This window comes from Stigmatopora argus, chromosome 19 (assembly GCF_051989625.1).
Source record: "Stigmatopora argus isolate UIUO_Sarg chromosome 19, RoL_Sarg_1.0, whole genome shotgun sequence".
Taxonomy (NCBI): domain Eukaryota; kingdom Metazoa; phylum Chordata; class Actinopteri; order Syngnathiformes; family Syngnathidae; genus Stigmatopora; species Stigmatopora argus.
In genome coordinates this window covers 8100492-8114672 of record NC_135405.1, presented here as the reverse complement: position 1 = coordinate 8114672, position 14181 = coordinate 8100492, and the positions used below count along the sequence as shown (strand labels likewise).

The 14181-nt window shown below is 39.3% G+C and overlaps 2 protein-coding genes and 1 long non-coding RNA gene across 3 annotated transcripts; 1 reads left to right on the top strand and 2 right to left on the bottom strand.

The window, feature by feature from the left end:
- Positions 1-763: 763 nt before the first annotated feature.
- dtl (denticleless E3 ubiquitin protein ligase adapter) lies at positions 764-5931 on the bottom strand. The gene is made up of 15 exons (XM_077587577.1): positions 5683-5931; positions 5131-5265; positions 4974-5066; positions 4837-4898; positions 4598-4718; positions 4292-4357; positions 4084-4199; positions 3931-4004; positions 3742-3848; positions 3531-3635; positions 3270-3382; positions 3107-3196; positions 2897-3014; positions 2076-2710; positions 764-1328 (listed from the first exon to the last, which is right to left on the bottom strand). The coding sequence occupies exons 1-15, from the start codon at positions 5732-5734 to the stop codon at positions 1263-1265; spliced, it is 1953 nt and encodes a 650-aa protein (XP_077443703.1). The 5' UTR covers positions 5735-5931; the 3' UTR covers positions 764-1262.
- A 198-nt stretch (positions 5932-6129) lies between these two features.
- Positions 6130-14009, top strand: ints7 (integrator complex subunit 7). Its single transcript, XM_077587576.1, has 20 exons — positions 6130-6329; positions 6473-6602; positions 6688-6834; positions 7237-7374; positions 7674-7720; positions 7859-8058; positions 8136-8258; positions 8507-8624; positions 8719-8847; positions 8964-9061; positions 9202-9441; positions 9994-10131; positions 10391-10597; positions 10830-11024; positions 11482-11585; positions 11715-11783; positions 12126-12258; positions 12328-12426; positions 12763-12951; positions 13164-14009. The coding sequence occupies exons 1-20, from the start codon at positions 6236-6238 to the stop codon at positions 13443-13445; spliced, it is 2880 nt and encodes a 959-aa protein (XP_077443702.1). The 5' UTR covers positions 6130-6235; the 3' UTR covers positions 13446-14009.
- Positions 7621-14050, bottom strand: LOC144064778 (uncharacterized). Its single transcript, XR_013296891.1, has 3 exons — positions 13911-14050; positions 9213-9418; positions 7621-8300 (listed from the first exon to the last, which is right to left on the bottom strand). It is a non-coding gene; the product is annotated as an uncharacterized LOC144064778 (long non-coding RNA).
- Positions 14051-14181: the final 131 nt, after the last annotated feature.

Below are 14181 nucleotides of genomic sequence, written 5' to 3'. Positions count from 1 at the left end.
CAAAAACATCCATAGTAGGGTGATTGGACACTAAATTGCCCCTAGGTATGGGTATGAGTGTGCTTGATGTTCCGTCTCCTTGTGCCCTGCGATTGGCTGGCCACCGATACAGGGTGTCCCCCACCTCTGGCCCGGAGTCAGCTGGGATAGGCCCCAGTAACCCCCGTGACCCTAATGAGGTGTGTGAAGCGGTTCAGAAAATGAGATGAGACTAGTTTTTGCTAGAGTAGCACCAAGACAAATAATTCAAACCATCTTAAAATGTGTGCTGTACGATTACCGTCATATTTACATTAAAATGTTATACTAAAATAAATTCTCAAATGTTTTTGACCTGTTACGCAGCCTGCATTGCCTGACAGATTATTGATGGGCGACTTTAGTAACCAATCGTGGAAGAGAAAGTCGATCCAGGGAAACTTTTTAAAATTAATCGAACTAGTTGACCTTACACGTGAATAGGAATAAAGTAGCAATTAGTCTGTTCATTTACTGTAGTTATACTGTTGCTATGGTCTTGAATTTGTTGTGGTACTGCATTATAAGTCTATTTTTTAAAATTAATCGTGCACATTCAATGCTTGAACTAGTCGCATTTAATACATTTTTAATGATCAATTTAACCTCATTAAAATATTTCCCACAATAGATTTATTTAAAATTATGATTCATTGAACAGTGATTGTACTTAACATGAGGAAGAAAAAATGTCAGCAACTGTCATTAGAAGTTGGAATCTAAAACCCATTGAAAACACAGCAAACACTTTTTAAAATATTTTCATTTTGATAATAAAAAAATCTGCCCAGTTAGCTGCGTTGCAAAGACAGTAAAATCACACAACAATTGCTCGTTATTTTCTACATATTAACAAATGGAGCATTGAATTAAGAAGAAAAACCGATACACAAAAAGAATTTGGTGAAGAGAAGAACAACATGAATTAATTACAAGTGTTCATAAATGGGCTCCAAGATAGAAAAAAATATCAATTTACTGCAATGTTTATGCTTCGGGGGACTAGAGACAGTGTTACAGTAGCACAACATTGCACAGCACTTTGCGCAGAATTCTAAATGTTTAGGAGACAAAATATGCCTCAATAAATATGAAACAGTTAAAGGTGGTGTATTTGTTTGCGTGTGCGTCAAAGTTTAAATGAATTTGTTTTTAAATATTCATTTCAGTTTTAATACTCAGTAAAAAATAATAATAATAAACTATGCATTTCAAATAAAATCAAATAGGGGGAAATCTGTAGGTCACTCAGTACATCTTCTAATGAAGTAAGAGAAAATTTTCTTCATCTTCGGTGGTGAGTTTAAAGTCTGAAATAACAAAGATTAGAGAAATGGTCAAACAACACTTTTTAGTAGGGATATTCTTTCAGTATATGGTTTGCAAATTTCCTTTTAGTAAATGATGGTGTCTTTGAATGAAGTGGCAAGATACATAACTGAGCATGATTTTCTTGACTGGCAACATATTCAGAATACCTGTGATGACCTGTGTTAATAGGAGGAAATACCGAAAATGAGTGGTTCTCTTTTGTCTCTTATACAGTGTAATGTCCAAGGTAAGCTACTGTGTCAATTTGTAGGTTTTCAATGGGCGGTATCCAGTCCGGACCATGGAGTTTCTATACAAACTCCAATTTAGAATCAGCTTATTCAGACAAATGCTTAAAATGTAGTCAATGAAACTTGGCAGGAAATTACAGTATGAATTGCTAAGATTCAGGAAATGCACATATGCCTTTCAACTCCTCCCTTGTGCAGCGACCAATCAGTTTATCAAGTTCAAAATGAAACCCTAGAAATAAATATTCCAGCATGTTACAATATTATGTAACTGTATTTTGCCCCTCAGGAAGTAATGAGAACATAGAGGTGTCAAATTCCTCCTATGCTGACAATGAGCGGAAGCAGTATAGAAAAAGGACGGCTGCTATATTATTATTTTCTAGGCAAAACCTTTTGCTTAACTGGATCTCTTTAGAATTTAATGAGAACACTCCAGTGTGGCCTTTGGGAATGAGCAGAATTTAAAAAGCACATTTTCACGAGTGTGCTTACCGGTGACGATGGTCCTTTGCCAGCTTGTTTCTTTGGCGCACTAGGGCTTCGTGGACGACTTGGGCTACCTCTCATCTTTTGGCCCATCACTGAGAGCCAGTCTGTCACACCAGGGCTGCAGTTCTCCTTGCCATTCTGTCTCGATTTTGCTGGCCCTTCCTCATTATTATTGTCTGCTTGGAGCAGACCCTCCTGAGCTTGGCAACACATACCATACTGCACGCGGCTTCTTTTAGCAACCAAGTAGAGTTTTGAGACACAATCACACTGCTTTGCGTTATCACTTTCATCAGATAAGCCATCGTCAGTCTCCAGCCTGCGTTTAGCCCGTGGTGCCTTAGAAGACTCATTGCCCGGTGGGCTCTGAGGACACGGACTCAGAACTTGATGCAGGTGTGGGCTCTCCTGGCTTGGAGATCCTTGTCTTGGGGATAACCATGATTTGATAGAACCTGGGGTTCTCTGGCTATTTGTAGATTTGGCTTGCTGTGACTGAACAGAGGACGTGGTGCTGGAGGGTAGAGGCAAGGCGGCCCCACTTGGAGCACAGGCAGCAAGACGCGGCGAGGAAAGCACTCCGATGCTCTCAGCCCTCTGGTCCTTAGCAGGGGTTGTTTCAGTGGGGTTTGATGGTTCTAAGAATATGGTAAAAATATTTGTTATAAATGTTACAAATATTTGTAACCAATAATCACTTTTTTTCAGTTTTTGATGGACAAAACTGACACCATGGAACATTTTTATATCAGTTAGACCAATATATAAACGAAAATATGGCGTATTATGATGTTACTGGACTTGTTTACAATGCTTGTCCTTACTGCATGGACTCTTTGCAGATGCCCATCCAACAAGATTGGCCTCTCCTACTGATGCCCCATCAATTTCACGATGAAGGCGCCAGATACGTATAGTGTGGTCATCAGAGCAGGAAGCAATCTGCCAAAAGAGAGAATTTTGAATAAGAACAATGTACGTCACATGTATGTACTTCACTGTAAATGCATGTACACGTAAACCTAAAATCGCACTTTTGTGAAGTCTGCTGGGCTCCATGCAACAGATGTCACTTCTTCACTATGGCCTTGAAGTGTCATTGGTGGATGCATGGGATCAGAAATCTGGAATAGAGTTATTTATGAAGATATGTGTTGCTTAAAATCATGGCAAAAAATGAGTGAAATGATCACTTACCTTCCAGATATATGTGTGGTTATCACTTGAACCACTGGCCAAGAACTGGTCATCTGGGCTAATTGTGGACTTGATGTAAAATGATGAGTTTTGGTGGCCACTGAACACTGCCTCTGTGGAAAAAAACATAGTATCATAAACAATATTTTATTATTTCAAAGCGCCATTTAGTGATACCTACTGGGTAAAAATATTCACTTACATCCTTGTGACCATCATCTACACAATACGTAAACAGTGTGAGTTAAATTGAGCGTTTACCTGGTGTAGTTTTTATTCCACTGATATTAAACATGTAAATGTTGTCATCAGTACAGTTGCACATGATATTAGACCTTGTGGAGTCCAGGACAAGTCCAGAATAACCTGTAACATAAGTAAAATAATATTTATAACATGCACTGCTTGTTTGTAATGTGCTTTCATTTCAGCATATATTTGCATGTGCTGTAGTCAAAGATTCAAGACTAACCAAGTCGCATCCGCATGGAAGAACCGGGATAGGGGTACGTCTGCAGGGCAATGGGATCGTGATGGTGTGCAGTGTAGTTCTTCCTCAAGTCCCAAATTTTAATTACCCTTGAAGGATTAATAAAAAAATCTATGAATAAATAGTTTGCAATGTAAATGTCATGGAAGCATATGAGGGGCTGTGTCTCACCCATCAACTGCCCCTGAGGAGATGAGAGTGTGCTGATCTTGGAATAAAACCACTGTTACACTCTGCTGAGTGTCCTGTAAAACACAGGAAGCTCAGATTTCCCACCGTACAAGCCTGTATTTGCTTGGATGGAGCCTTTTCAATTACACCCACCACACTCGGAGCCATGCCACGGGTGCTGAGTCGTCTCTTCTTTGTTTTAGATGGGTGGTTTGACTCTGCTTTGTTATGAGCACCCTGAATTTGTTTGACTGGTTTGTAGCAACCATCTGGGAAAATAAGCAAGCGATGCCACATTCTGATTACTCAGATCTTGTTTTTTTTTTAAATAGAATAAGAAAATAAATGATGCACGTTGTACCTTTTTTGCTGCACCTGATATCCCACACCAAAATATTTCCATCTCTTGCACCAGTACAGAATACAGCTGTAAGATGACAAACACTCCCATTAATAGGTTAATAAATCTAAATAGCAATGGGCAAATAAGTGAATTTGCAAACATTTTCAACAATAAAAATGCTGTCAATTGAAGTTTGTTTACGTAACAATGGAGATCAAAATATTGCATGTATCCAACCTGGCATGAATGATTTTGGATTGTCAGAAACGCGTACTGTACACAATACATAAGCTAACAATAAAACAGAACTTCAAAACAAAGCACCTTTTTCTTCAGGAGCAAATGAAACTGATTTGAGGCTACAGAGGTGGCCCTTGAAGCTTCCCAAAAGTTCACTTGACTTAACATCCCACAACCTGGCCGTCTGGTCACCTGCAGCTGTTACCTAAAGTGGATACATTTGTTGATTTTGACAAAAAGGGTAAAAAAACTGTATAATAACACATTCTGAGTATCAATGAGGTACACCATCCCATTAATTATTACTAAGGATAATGCCTTACCAATTGAGACTCCCCTGGCACCCATGCCAAGTCAAAGACAGCATTCTCATGTGCCAGCCATTCTGCAAGAATACATATTTAGACCCTTTTGAAGTTAAAAAAAACCACAAGGCTGCAAAAAAGATGTCAATGGATACCTTTCAGAAGTCGGCTTCCTCGCCCCTCTGTGTTGTAAATCCTAACAATGCCTTCTTCATTTGTCACTGCCAGAACATCTCGAAACTCTTGTACTGTTAGATATGGATACAAAATTATGGATCAAACCTTTTGTCACGTGATGGAAAATTGCTCTACCTGAGGAGAACGATAATCCAAATGGAGGCACAGAATCACCGAGGTTCCCATAGGAGATGTGTTCATCATGGCGAACACACTGGTAGCCTTCCAGAAGCGAACTCAAAGGGTACTTGGCCCAAGGTGCAGGTAATGCTGGAAACATTAATGCATTTAATATACAGTAAATATTATAATTTGAGCAACTTTGGTATCATCTTGACAACTGCTACATTGTCATTTTCTGTGGTAAATTCTTAAATGCTCTGTATCTGATATCTCAGTTTACTGTTCTACAGTTAAAACCCAATCATTTAGGTGTTGTGTAATTTTAACCAAATGTTATACACAAGTAAGCAATTCTAAAGATAATTTAAAACGGCTCAGCGATCCTGGATTCAGTTGCAAATCAACTGAAGATAAAATGCTTATTATGATAAATCAAAATAGAACAATTTAGAAATACCAAAAAAACAAGCACAAGATCAAAGAACTAAAGAACGTGAATTTTTTGAATGGTAACCTTCTACTGAGTGGTACTCTTATTGAAAGATAGAAATAGTATTGTCTTACCATTTTGCCGTTGTCTACCGAGACGATTGCCAACAATTGAACGGAAAAGCATCCCTATGCCTCTGTGGTGGTTACCTCTAAAATATGGCTATGTATATTTATTGTAGCAAATTGGAATAGCACTTTATTTGCTGGTTATTCTCTGCGTTAGGGCGCCTGTTCTTTCCCGCGAACAGACGTCTGAACACAGCGACTAAATTACGCGCTAGATCAACGTTATGGGCTACGATTGGTCCAAAGTTCAACTTCCGATCTTTGTCGTCTTCCTTTTCCGATCTCTTTGCGCCGCTTGACGTTAAATATAAATTAAATAAATTACACTTTAAAATACAAATTACTTTTTTGTTTTTTTCAATAGAGTTAAACACCGACTTTATTTACAGTCGACGATTAAAACCGTATAATACAGGGTTGGGAACAGTCATGTATACCTTATTGTGAAAACCTGTCAGTATAAAAAAACAGTCACTTCCATGTCCGGTTTGAATGTAACAATGTCAGAAAACATGAGAGAGTATTTCTTGTAATGTAAATAATCAATAAACGTTCGGAAATGTCTCTTTCAACTGCGCGTTCCTTCTTATCGGAGGCGTGTTATGGCGAGCAAGAACTTGATGCCAATTCCGCACTGTTGGAGCTCGACAAAGGTACCCATATGCTAGCCTGCTTACTCGTTAGCATTGTTTCAGATGCAAATTGAGTGTAGCCAATTAAACAGAACATGTCTTAAGGACACTAATGTGTCTTATTTTACCTTTAAAGGAATGTGTGTGTATGTTTTTGTTCCCAGGACTGCGATCGGGAAAGCCTGGAGAGCAGTGTGAAGCTGTGGTCCTCTTCCCCAAACTCTTCCTGAAATACCCCTTTCCCATCCTCATTAACTCAGCCTTTCTAAAACTTGCTGATATATTCAGACTTGGGTATGTCTCAGTTGGCATTATATTGTACTAAACAACATAAAATGAATGTACCCTCCTAACGAATGTATTTTTTAATTTATTGCAGGAATAACTTCCTTCGCTTCTGTGTGCTAAAAGTAACGCAACAGAGTGAAAAACATCTAGAAAAAATCCTCAATGTGGACGAATTTGTCAAAAGGGTGTTTTCTGTCATTCACAGCAACGATCCTGTGGCCCGAGCCATTACCCTCAGGTAATCTATTGAAAGTTTGTTCCCATGGAATAATCTACACAGTTTCCAATTTACATACTCACTATATAAAATGCATAACATGGAAGTGAAACACAGTTTTAAATTAGTCAATGAAAATTTCATTTCCTAGTGAAAAGAAATCAATGACAAAGTTTTACAACTTATTTATGTTCTGTAGTTAGTTCAAAATGAACATTTGATTTGCATGACTTGGTTCAGCTGGGCATCATGTCTATTGTAACGTGTTTGTGACACTTGACTTCATAATTTTGAGGTTTATCAAGGAACAAAACAAAAACAGAATCATAGAAATATCTTCCATTCAGAACTACTTGTTCAGTGTGCCTGACTCAATTGACTTAGAAACACTTAGTTTATTAATTGTTTTTCCATTTTCATCAGGATGCTTGGCAGTTTGGCCTCCATCATCCCAGAGAGGAAGAACGCACACCACAACATTCGCCAAAGTCTAGACTCTCATGACAATGTGGAAGTAGAAGCTGCAATATTTGCTGCAGCCAGCTTTTCCGCCCAATCAAAGTAAATATATGTTGTAAACAGTATATATTTCATAATGTTTCCACATTTTATTAAGAGACTACTGTGTAGATTGAAATACAGTAATGCAACCATCTAATTTCTTCCGTTTTATCTATGGTTGGTACAAAAAGGGAGTAGTTAGTACTTTTCAATGTTTATGCAGATTACATACTGAAAAACATCCCAAATTCTTCAAATATTTTGTATAAATTAAGAAATTCTGCATCAATTGCTCGAATTAAAAAAAGATTTGTTGTGATGATTTCTCTTTCTTATTTAACTGTTGTGTATGCTTTTAGGGTCTTTGCTGCTGGGATTTGTAACAAAGTCAGTGAAATGATTCAAGGTAATACCTTAAATTATTTTTGCATTTTTTTCTTAGCTTCTCCAATACTTTTATTTCTTAAAAAAACAGAAGGATCTGTGATGCACAATTTACACACTGTTGTTTATAAACATGTCTCCTGTTTTAACTTTGCCCCAGGTTTGGAGACTCCCGTTGACCTGAAGCTGAAATTGATCCCCATGCTGCAGCATATGCACCACGACGCTAGTTTGGCATCCAGTAGTCGAGAACTTTTGCAAAACTTAGTCACGTCTTATCCCTCGACGCCCATGGTCATTGTGACCCTGCATACCTTCACCCAGCTTGCTGCCTCTTCCCTGATTGACATACCCAAGCAGGTAGTTCCTTTTGGATAAATAATACCACTTCTATTGTAAGGGTCCTTTTGATAATATTTTATTTGTGTATTTAATAGTTGCAGCTTCTCCTCCAATACCTGAAGGATGACCCACGCAAAGCAGTCAAGAGGCTGGCGATAAATGACCTAAAGCTCCTTGCAAAAAAGGCTCCTCATCTTTGGATAAGGGAGAACACACAGGTCAGGGTCAGCTGTCGATGAGGTTCTTCATTTCGTTATGAGCTGTTAAAAGGGAAAACTTTATGTATTTATCTCACAAGAAGATTTAGTAATACACGTGTACACTTTGCCAAAAGTATTGTTTCCCCTGATTTGGTGAGATCCAATGAATATGCAAAATTATTGTTTAAACTGCTAGGATTGAAACTGGATGGAATAAATCCATCACATAGTCTTAACATTAGACCCATTTTCTTCTTTACTTGCAGACCCTTTGTGAGTGTGCACTGAGTAGTCCTAATGTTAGTTTGAAGCTGGGCATGTTGGCTGTTCTCTCCACTCTGTCTGAAACAATTGCAATTAAGCAGTACTTCAGTCAAACAACAGGTGAGGTTCATATTCTGTAATTTATTTGGACATAATTTCGAGGCTTTGTCATTTGCATTTAAATTGCTAATTTCATTTAAAACATTTTCTTCAGTCTCTTCCCCCCTTCAGATCACTGACCTGGTGAAATTGGCACAGGAGTGCTGTTACCATAGCAACTTGGCTGTTGCTGCCCATGGGGTTGTAGTGCTGTCGAATATTGTAATTTCCTGTCCAGAAAAGGGTACTTTAACTCTCCACTGATATATTATCTAATGCCACCTTTTCCTACAGCTCAGTATAAGCAATTGCTTCTGAAATTACACTAATTCATATTTGTCTCCATGTGTATATCCACAGATATTACCCATCTAGAGCAGGATACAGTATTAGGGTTGGAGTCGCTGCTGATGCTTTGCAGTCAAGATAGCAGCCCAGGGGCCCAGTCTACTCTTAAAGTGAGACAATATGTTCTCTGCCTTCATTTCTCTAGATAAAAATAACTATCCACAGTTTCTTAATTATAGCTGAGCAATTTTTCTGACATGCCTGAATTAGTTTTTGCTCACTCACAAATTTCAAATCTTCTGAATTTCAGACCACTCTTACCTCATTAGTAAAGCTGCTGAAGAATCGACCGCACCTCAGCCAATCTGCAGTGGAATTCTTGCTAGGTCAACTCCACTTGTCCTGTGATTCCTCTCGCGTTCTCATGTGCAACACACTCTCAGCCATTGCCTCTCATCTGCCGGTGCTGGGAGAGAGCATGCTGGGAGATCTGGTGGACCTCTACCAAGTGGCCAGTCAGTCGTCCACTGAAAAACAGCAAGAGCATCTGGTGAGAAAAGTGCACTGTGCCCATCGTTAACATTTAATCATTCTGTAATTCCTCGAGTATAGCAAATCATCACAAATTTTCCCTTGGGATTGACCATTCAAATAATCCTAGCTACTCTTCACTAGCATCTTGCTTTAGGAATACTGTATTTTTCCGACTATAAGTCGCACCATCCAAAGAAAATAAAATAAAGAGGAGGAAATGTATAAGTATAATGCATTTTTGGAGGGCAAGTTATTCAGCAACAAAGAACAAACATACGTTAAAGTAACAACAGTCCAATGGAGAAAAGGTTAAATAAACATCTGTAAACCTAAGAACAAAAATAAATATAGCTTTAAAAAAAACATAACGGGCACATACTCAGAGAAAAAAAACACAAGTCGCACTTGAGTATTAGTCGTAGGCCCAGCCAAACTCTGAAAAAAGTGTGATTTATAATCCGGAAAAGACAGTGGTAAAATTGTAGAATCAACAGAGCTACTTTTTAACTATAGCTTCACTGTTTTTCCTCCTCTCTTTTCCCCTTTACATCTTTATAATCTCTCTCAGGTTTCTTTGGCGACTGTAATTTTTGTTGCTAGCCAGTCATCACTGTCAGCAGAAGTAAAGACAGTCATCAAACAGCAACTGGAGAATGTCGCCAATGGCTGGACCGTCTACCGGATTGCACGCCAGGCGTCTCGCATGGTAATCATATGCCTTGTTAATGGTTAAAGGTGTAGAAATAAGTGCAGTTTTATCTTAGGAAACTGAGAAGAGTCACTGAATATTCTACTACAATTGGGATACTAACGTTTTTGGGTTTTTTTTAAGTCTGAAAATTATATTTGTACCTGCTTGTAAAGGAAATAATGGTCATCACTATGGGTACATTGTTGAAGTAGAACTTTTTTTACTGCTACGTAGAGCTTTGTGTGGTTGCAGTAAACTGTTCCTGAATTAACAGGGGTGCCACGAGCTCTCCAGTGAGCTCTACCAGAGTCTGCGAACCCGCGTGGCATCAGAGCATTTCTACTTCTGGCTCAACAGCCTGAAGGAATTCTCCCAGGCCGAGCAGTGCCTGACAGACATGGAGGACGGCAACTACAGCGGAGCCATGAGTGCCATTGCCGAGGCCCTACGCTCCTACCAAAAGGGCATCGCCTCCCTCACAGTAAGTTAACTGCCAGGCATCTGGCTGCCATTAAACATTTCAATAACTCCATCACTAGTGACAGATGCTCCTAGTTGATGAACCTCTTGATAGTCTTGGTGTTGGATCAGATCCCTCGCTGCCTCTTAGCGAATTAATGTGCATAATACCTGCCTGTATCTTTTCAATTTATCTTGAGACGTGCACAACTGTGACATTAATGTAAGGTTATGTGATTAATCCTTCCCTCCAGGCAGCAAGCACTCCTCTAAATCCACTTACTTTCCAGTGCGAGTTCATTAAACTGCGCATCGACAACTTGCAAGCTCTGTCCCAGCTTATTTGCACCTGCAACAGTCTCAAGACAAGCCCTCCTCCCGCTGTGGCCACCTCTCTTGCCTTGAGCACAGGTCACGACCTTCAGAGCTGTGGCCGCATCTCACAACAGGTAAAAAAAAAACTTTGTGTACAATTGAACAAATGATCAATTGATTCCTCTCTTTTGATTCCCTTATTTTTTTTTACTTCAGGGCGTTTGGATTTTAAGGCACACCATCGAGTATATTTCCACACATAAGCATCACCAGATTATTATGAGACACATAAGTGCATCAGTGCATTTGTTCTTTATCTTTTAATATTGTTACTTATTGTTTTGTTTATTTGTGGGTTTTGTTTGTTTAAAAACAAATATCTCCAACCATACATAAAATCCACAAAATTTAAAGTGTATTGTTAGGTTTTGGGGAAAATATAATATTGTAAGTAAGGATGTCCCCCCTGATCCCCGTAGTTGGCTGGGATAGGCTCCAGCACCCCTGCAAACCTTGTTCTGATAAGCGGTATGGAAAACGAATGAATACTTGATATTTTAACTAAAACCGATCTACTCTTTTCTTTTTCAGATGAAAGTATGCAAGGAAGAGTTCACAAGTCTCGCTGCCCGCTATGCTGAATTACACCAATCATCTTTTGATGCCGACTACGCTACCTTGCGGAATGTAGAGTTGTATCCTATTTCTAGTAATGCACTAAAGTATTTTTCCTTCTGAAAAAAGTGCATGTCTTCTCGACCACGATCTCTACATTGCAACTGACACGTTCTGCTACATTTGTATTATCTTAATGACCTGACTAGACAACAGCAGAGCTGTCTGCTCGTCTCTCACGTGATTGAGGCTCTGATATTGGACCCGCAAGCTGTCAGGTATGCCTAGCCTACGAGAGGTATAGACTACATTGGTATACATTTTTGACAGAATCCACATTGGAATCAAAAACAGCATATTACCAAATGCTGGTTAGTCATACATCTTTTGCTTTCATTATGTTCTGACCTACACTACTCTGGCATTTGAGTGGATTAGTCATTTCCATGTGGTGCCTTGTTGGAGATCTATCAGGGAAATGTCAACTTAGTTAAACGCATGCTAATGAGTTCACTGTGGACAGTTTCTGTGTTCGGCCTGGCACGGTCACACTAAAGCATTGCGTGCATTGCATTGCATTTAAATTAGAACTGATCCATTTTTGTGTATGCATCATGCAGCTATCAGGAGTATGCTCCCCTTGGCTCAGTTCAGTCAGAGAGCGAATATGAACGGAGGATGATGTCAGTCTTTACCCGTGTCCTTGAGGAAGTGGAGACCCTCGGCAAGAAGCATCCGCCGGTGTCTTACCTGGTAAGATATGAATATATGTCTACTGTAATTCAGATTTTCTGACATTATTTTTGTTTTTATGTTGGTCAGCATACGGGCTGTCTTTGTGATGCCATTATAGCCCTGCTGAAGGTCCCGCTGTCTTTCCAGAGGTACTTCTTCCAAAAGCTTCAATCGACAAGCATCAAGGTAACAGAATGAGTTTACCCTGCTAAATCCTAAAATCCTGACATATGAAGTTGCACAGCATTACATGAAATTGATCTAATTGGTCTTCAAGAGTCTTAAATGTCACTTGACCAAACACATACAAACCTTGATTAAAAACAGAAGGCCAATCCTTCCCAAATTTCTTTTATTAAAGTAATCTTATTTATTTTCTTATGTAATATTTTAATTTCCTGCAATATATTATTTTATTATGATGTATCATCAAAAGGAATGCAATGCTGTTTAGCAAATCTATGGTGTTTTGAATGAAGATATGCTCTCATCACTGACATGTTTTTGTGCTCATTTATCCAGCTTGCACTCTCGCCCTCCCCACGAACACCCAACGAACCCATCCCAGTACAACATAACCAGCAGTTGACTCTCAAGGTTGAGGGAGTTGTTCAACACGGATCCAGCCCAGGTCTCTTCAGGAAGATCCAGTCGGTGTGTCTCAATGTCACGTCCACTCTCCAGAGCAAGGGTCCAGGGGCGGACTTCAAGGTATTCATCCAGTGCAAATGTACTGAATTTCCCACTAAGAAGCCTCTGCTCTGACAGACAGCGATAGGATGTCGACTGCTTTTTCAGTTTAAATAATTGCCACACTATAAATGAATGGCCCTCTTCCTCTTCAGGAAACATGTGATGAATAATGTCATGGTCATATTATATTTATGGACTATTTCAAAATGTATCATTTGTTGACCTTTCAGATCATGCTGGACAGTACAACCAATGAGATTGAGCAACGGGTAGAACCCCACAATGATTACTTCAGCACCCAGTTCCTACTCAATTTTTCCATTTTGGGCACTCACGCTGTCACAGTTGAGGCCTCTGTGGTGGACGAGTGTGGCATCGGGTGGAAGACTGGTCCCAAAACCACCTTGGCGGTCAAGTCCATGGAGGATCCGTACTCCCAGCAGCTCCGCCACCAAATGCAGCAAAGTGCCGCTCAGCCTGCCCCTCAGAGGAGTGCTTACAGTCGCTTCTAGTCAGTATTTTTAGTTACAAATACTCGCTTGTCCCAATGTATATAATTGTTCCAGGGATTAAAAGACTAGATTTTATTTCTGATGATCTTTTTGACTCACAGTAAAAGACACTGGGTGAATTCTACACAGTCTTGTATGCCGTACAGGTAAAGATTTTCTCCATGGAAGCCATTTAACAGATCATGCAAAATTTCAGTGAAATCCAAGACTTTTTCATAATGCACTAATCTCTTGGACATTTAAATGGATGCCTTTGGATGACCGAATTGTTTTTCACAAAATGTGCCCTTAGGGGGCAGACTAATCATGATCATCCTCTGCACGAGACTACAATTTTTTTTACTAAACAATACTATTGCATTAATTGTCTCACATTTAGCAATTATATATTTTTTCATTTTGATGCAAATTTTGAAACCCACTGTCCATATCTTTTTCAAGATGGAAATATGAATTTGTACTTACCTTTCAACATTAAGATCGCATCCCTTCGCTGTGATCTCTGTAGAGTGGGATGTAATTACGATCGATTTGGTAATAAGATAATAAAATCATCATTTTGCATCAGAGTGCGCACTTGGGGGTGGAAGAGACACTGGTGCCAGGTGAGCGCAGTAGGAAGAGTAAAATAAGTGACTTCTGCTATTGGCTTTCAGAATAAAGGCATTTTTATAACCAGCTTGGAACATCAGCCCAGTGTAATTGAGAAGAAAACTATTTAATTTGGGATTGATGC

Coding starts and splice junctions, on each gene's coding strand:
- dtl (XM_077587577.1), bottom strand. CDS start 5,734: ATGCTTTTCCGTTCAATTGTTGGCAATCGTCTCGGTAGACAACGGCAA. Junction 3,383..3,530: donor TGGAATAAAAACTACACCAG/GTAAACGCTCAA, acceptor TTTTTTCCACAG/AGGCAGTGTTCAGTGGCCAC. Junction 2,711..2,896: donor ATCTGCAAAGAGTCCATGCA/GTAAGGACAAGC, acceptor CCATATTCTTAG/AACCATCAAACCCCACTGAA.
- ints7 (XM_077587576.1), top strand. CDS start 6,236: ATGTCTCTTTCAACTGCGCGTTCCTTCTTATCGGAGGCGTGTTATGGC. Junction 8,848..8,963: donor AATTTCCTGTCCAGAAAAGG/GTACTTTAACTC, acceptor GTATATCCACAG/ATATTACCCATCTAGAGCAG. Junction 12,427..12,762: donor TTCAATCGACAAGCATCAAG/GTAACAGAATGA, acceptor TCATTTATCCAG/CTTGCACTCTCGCCCTCCCC.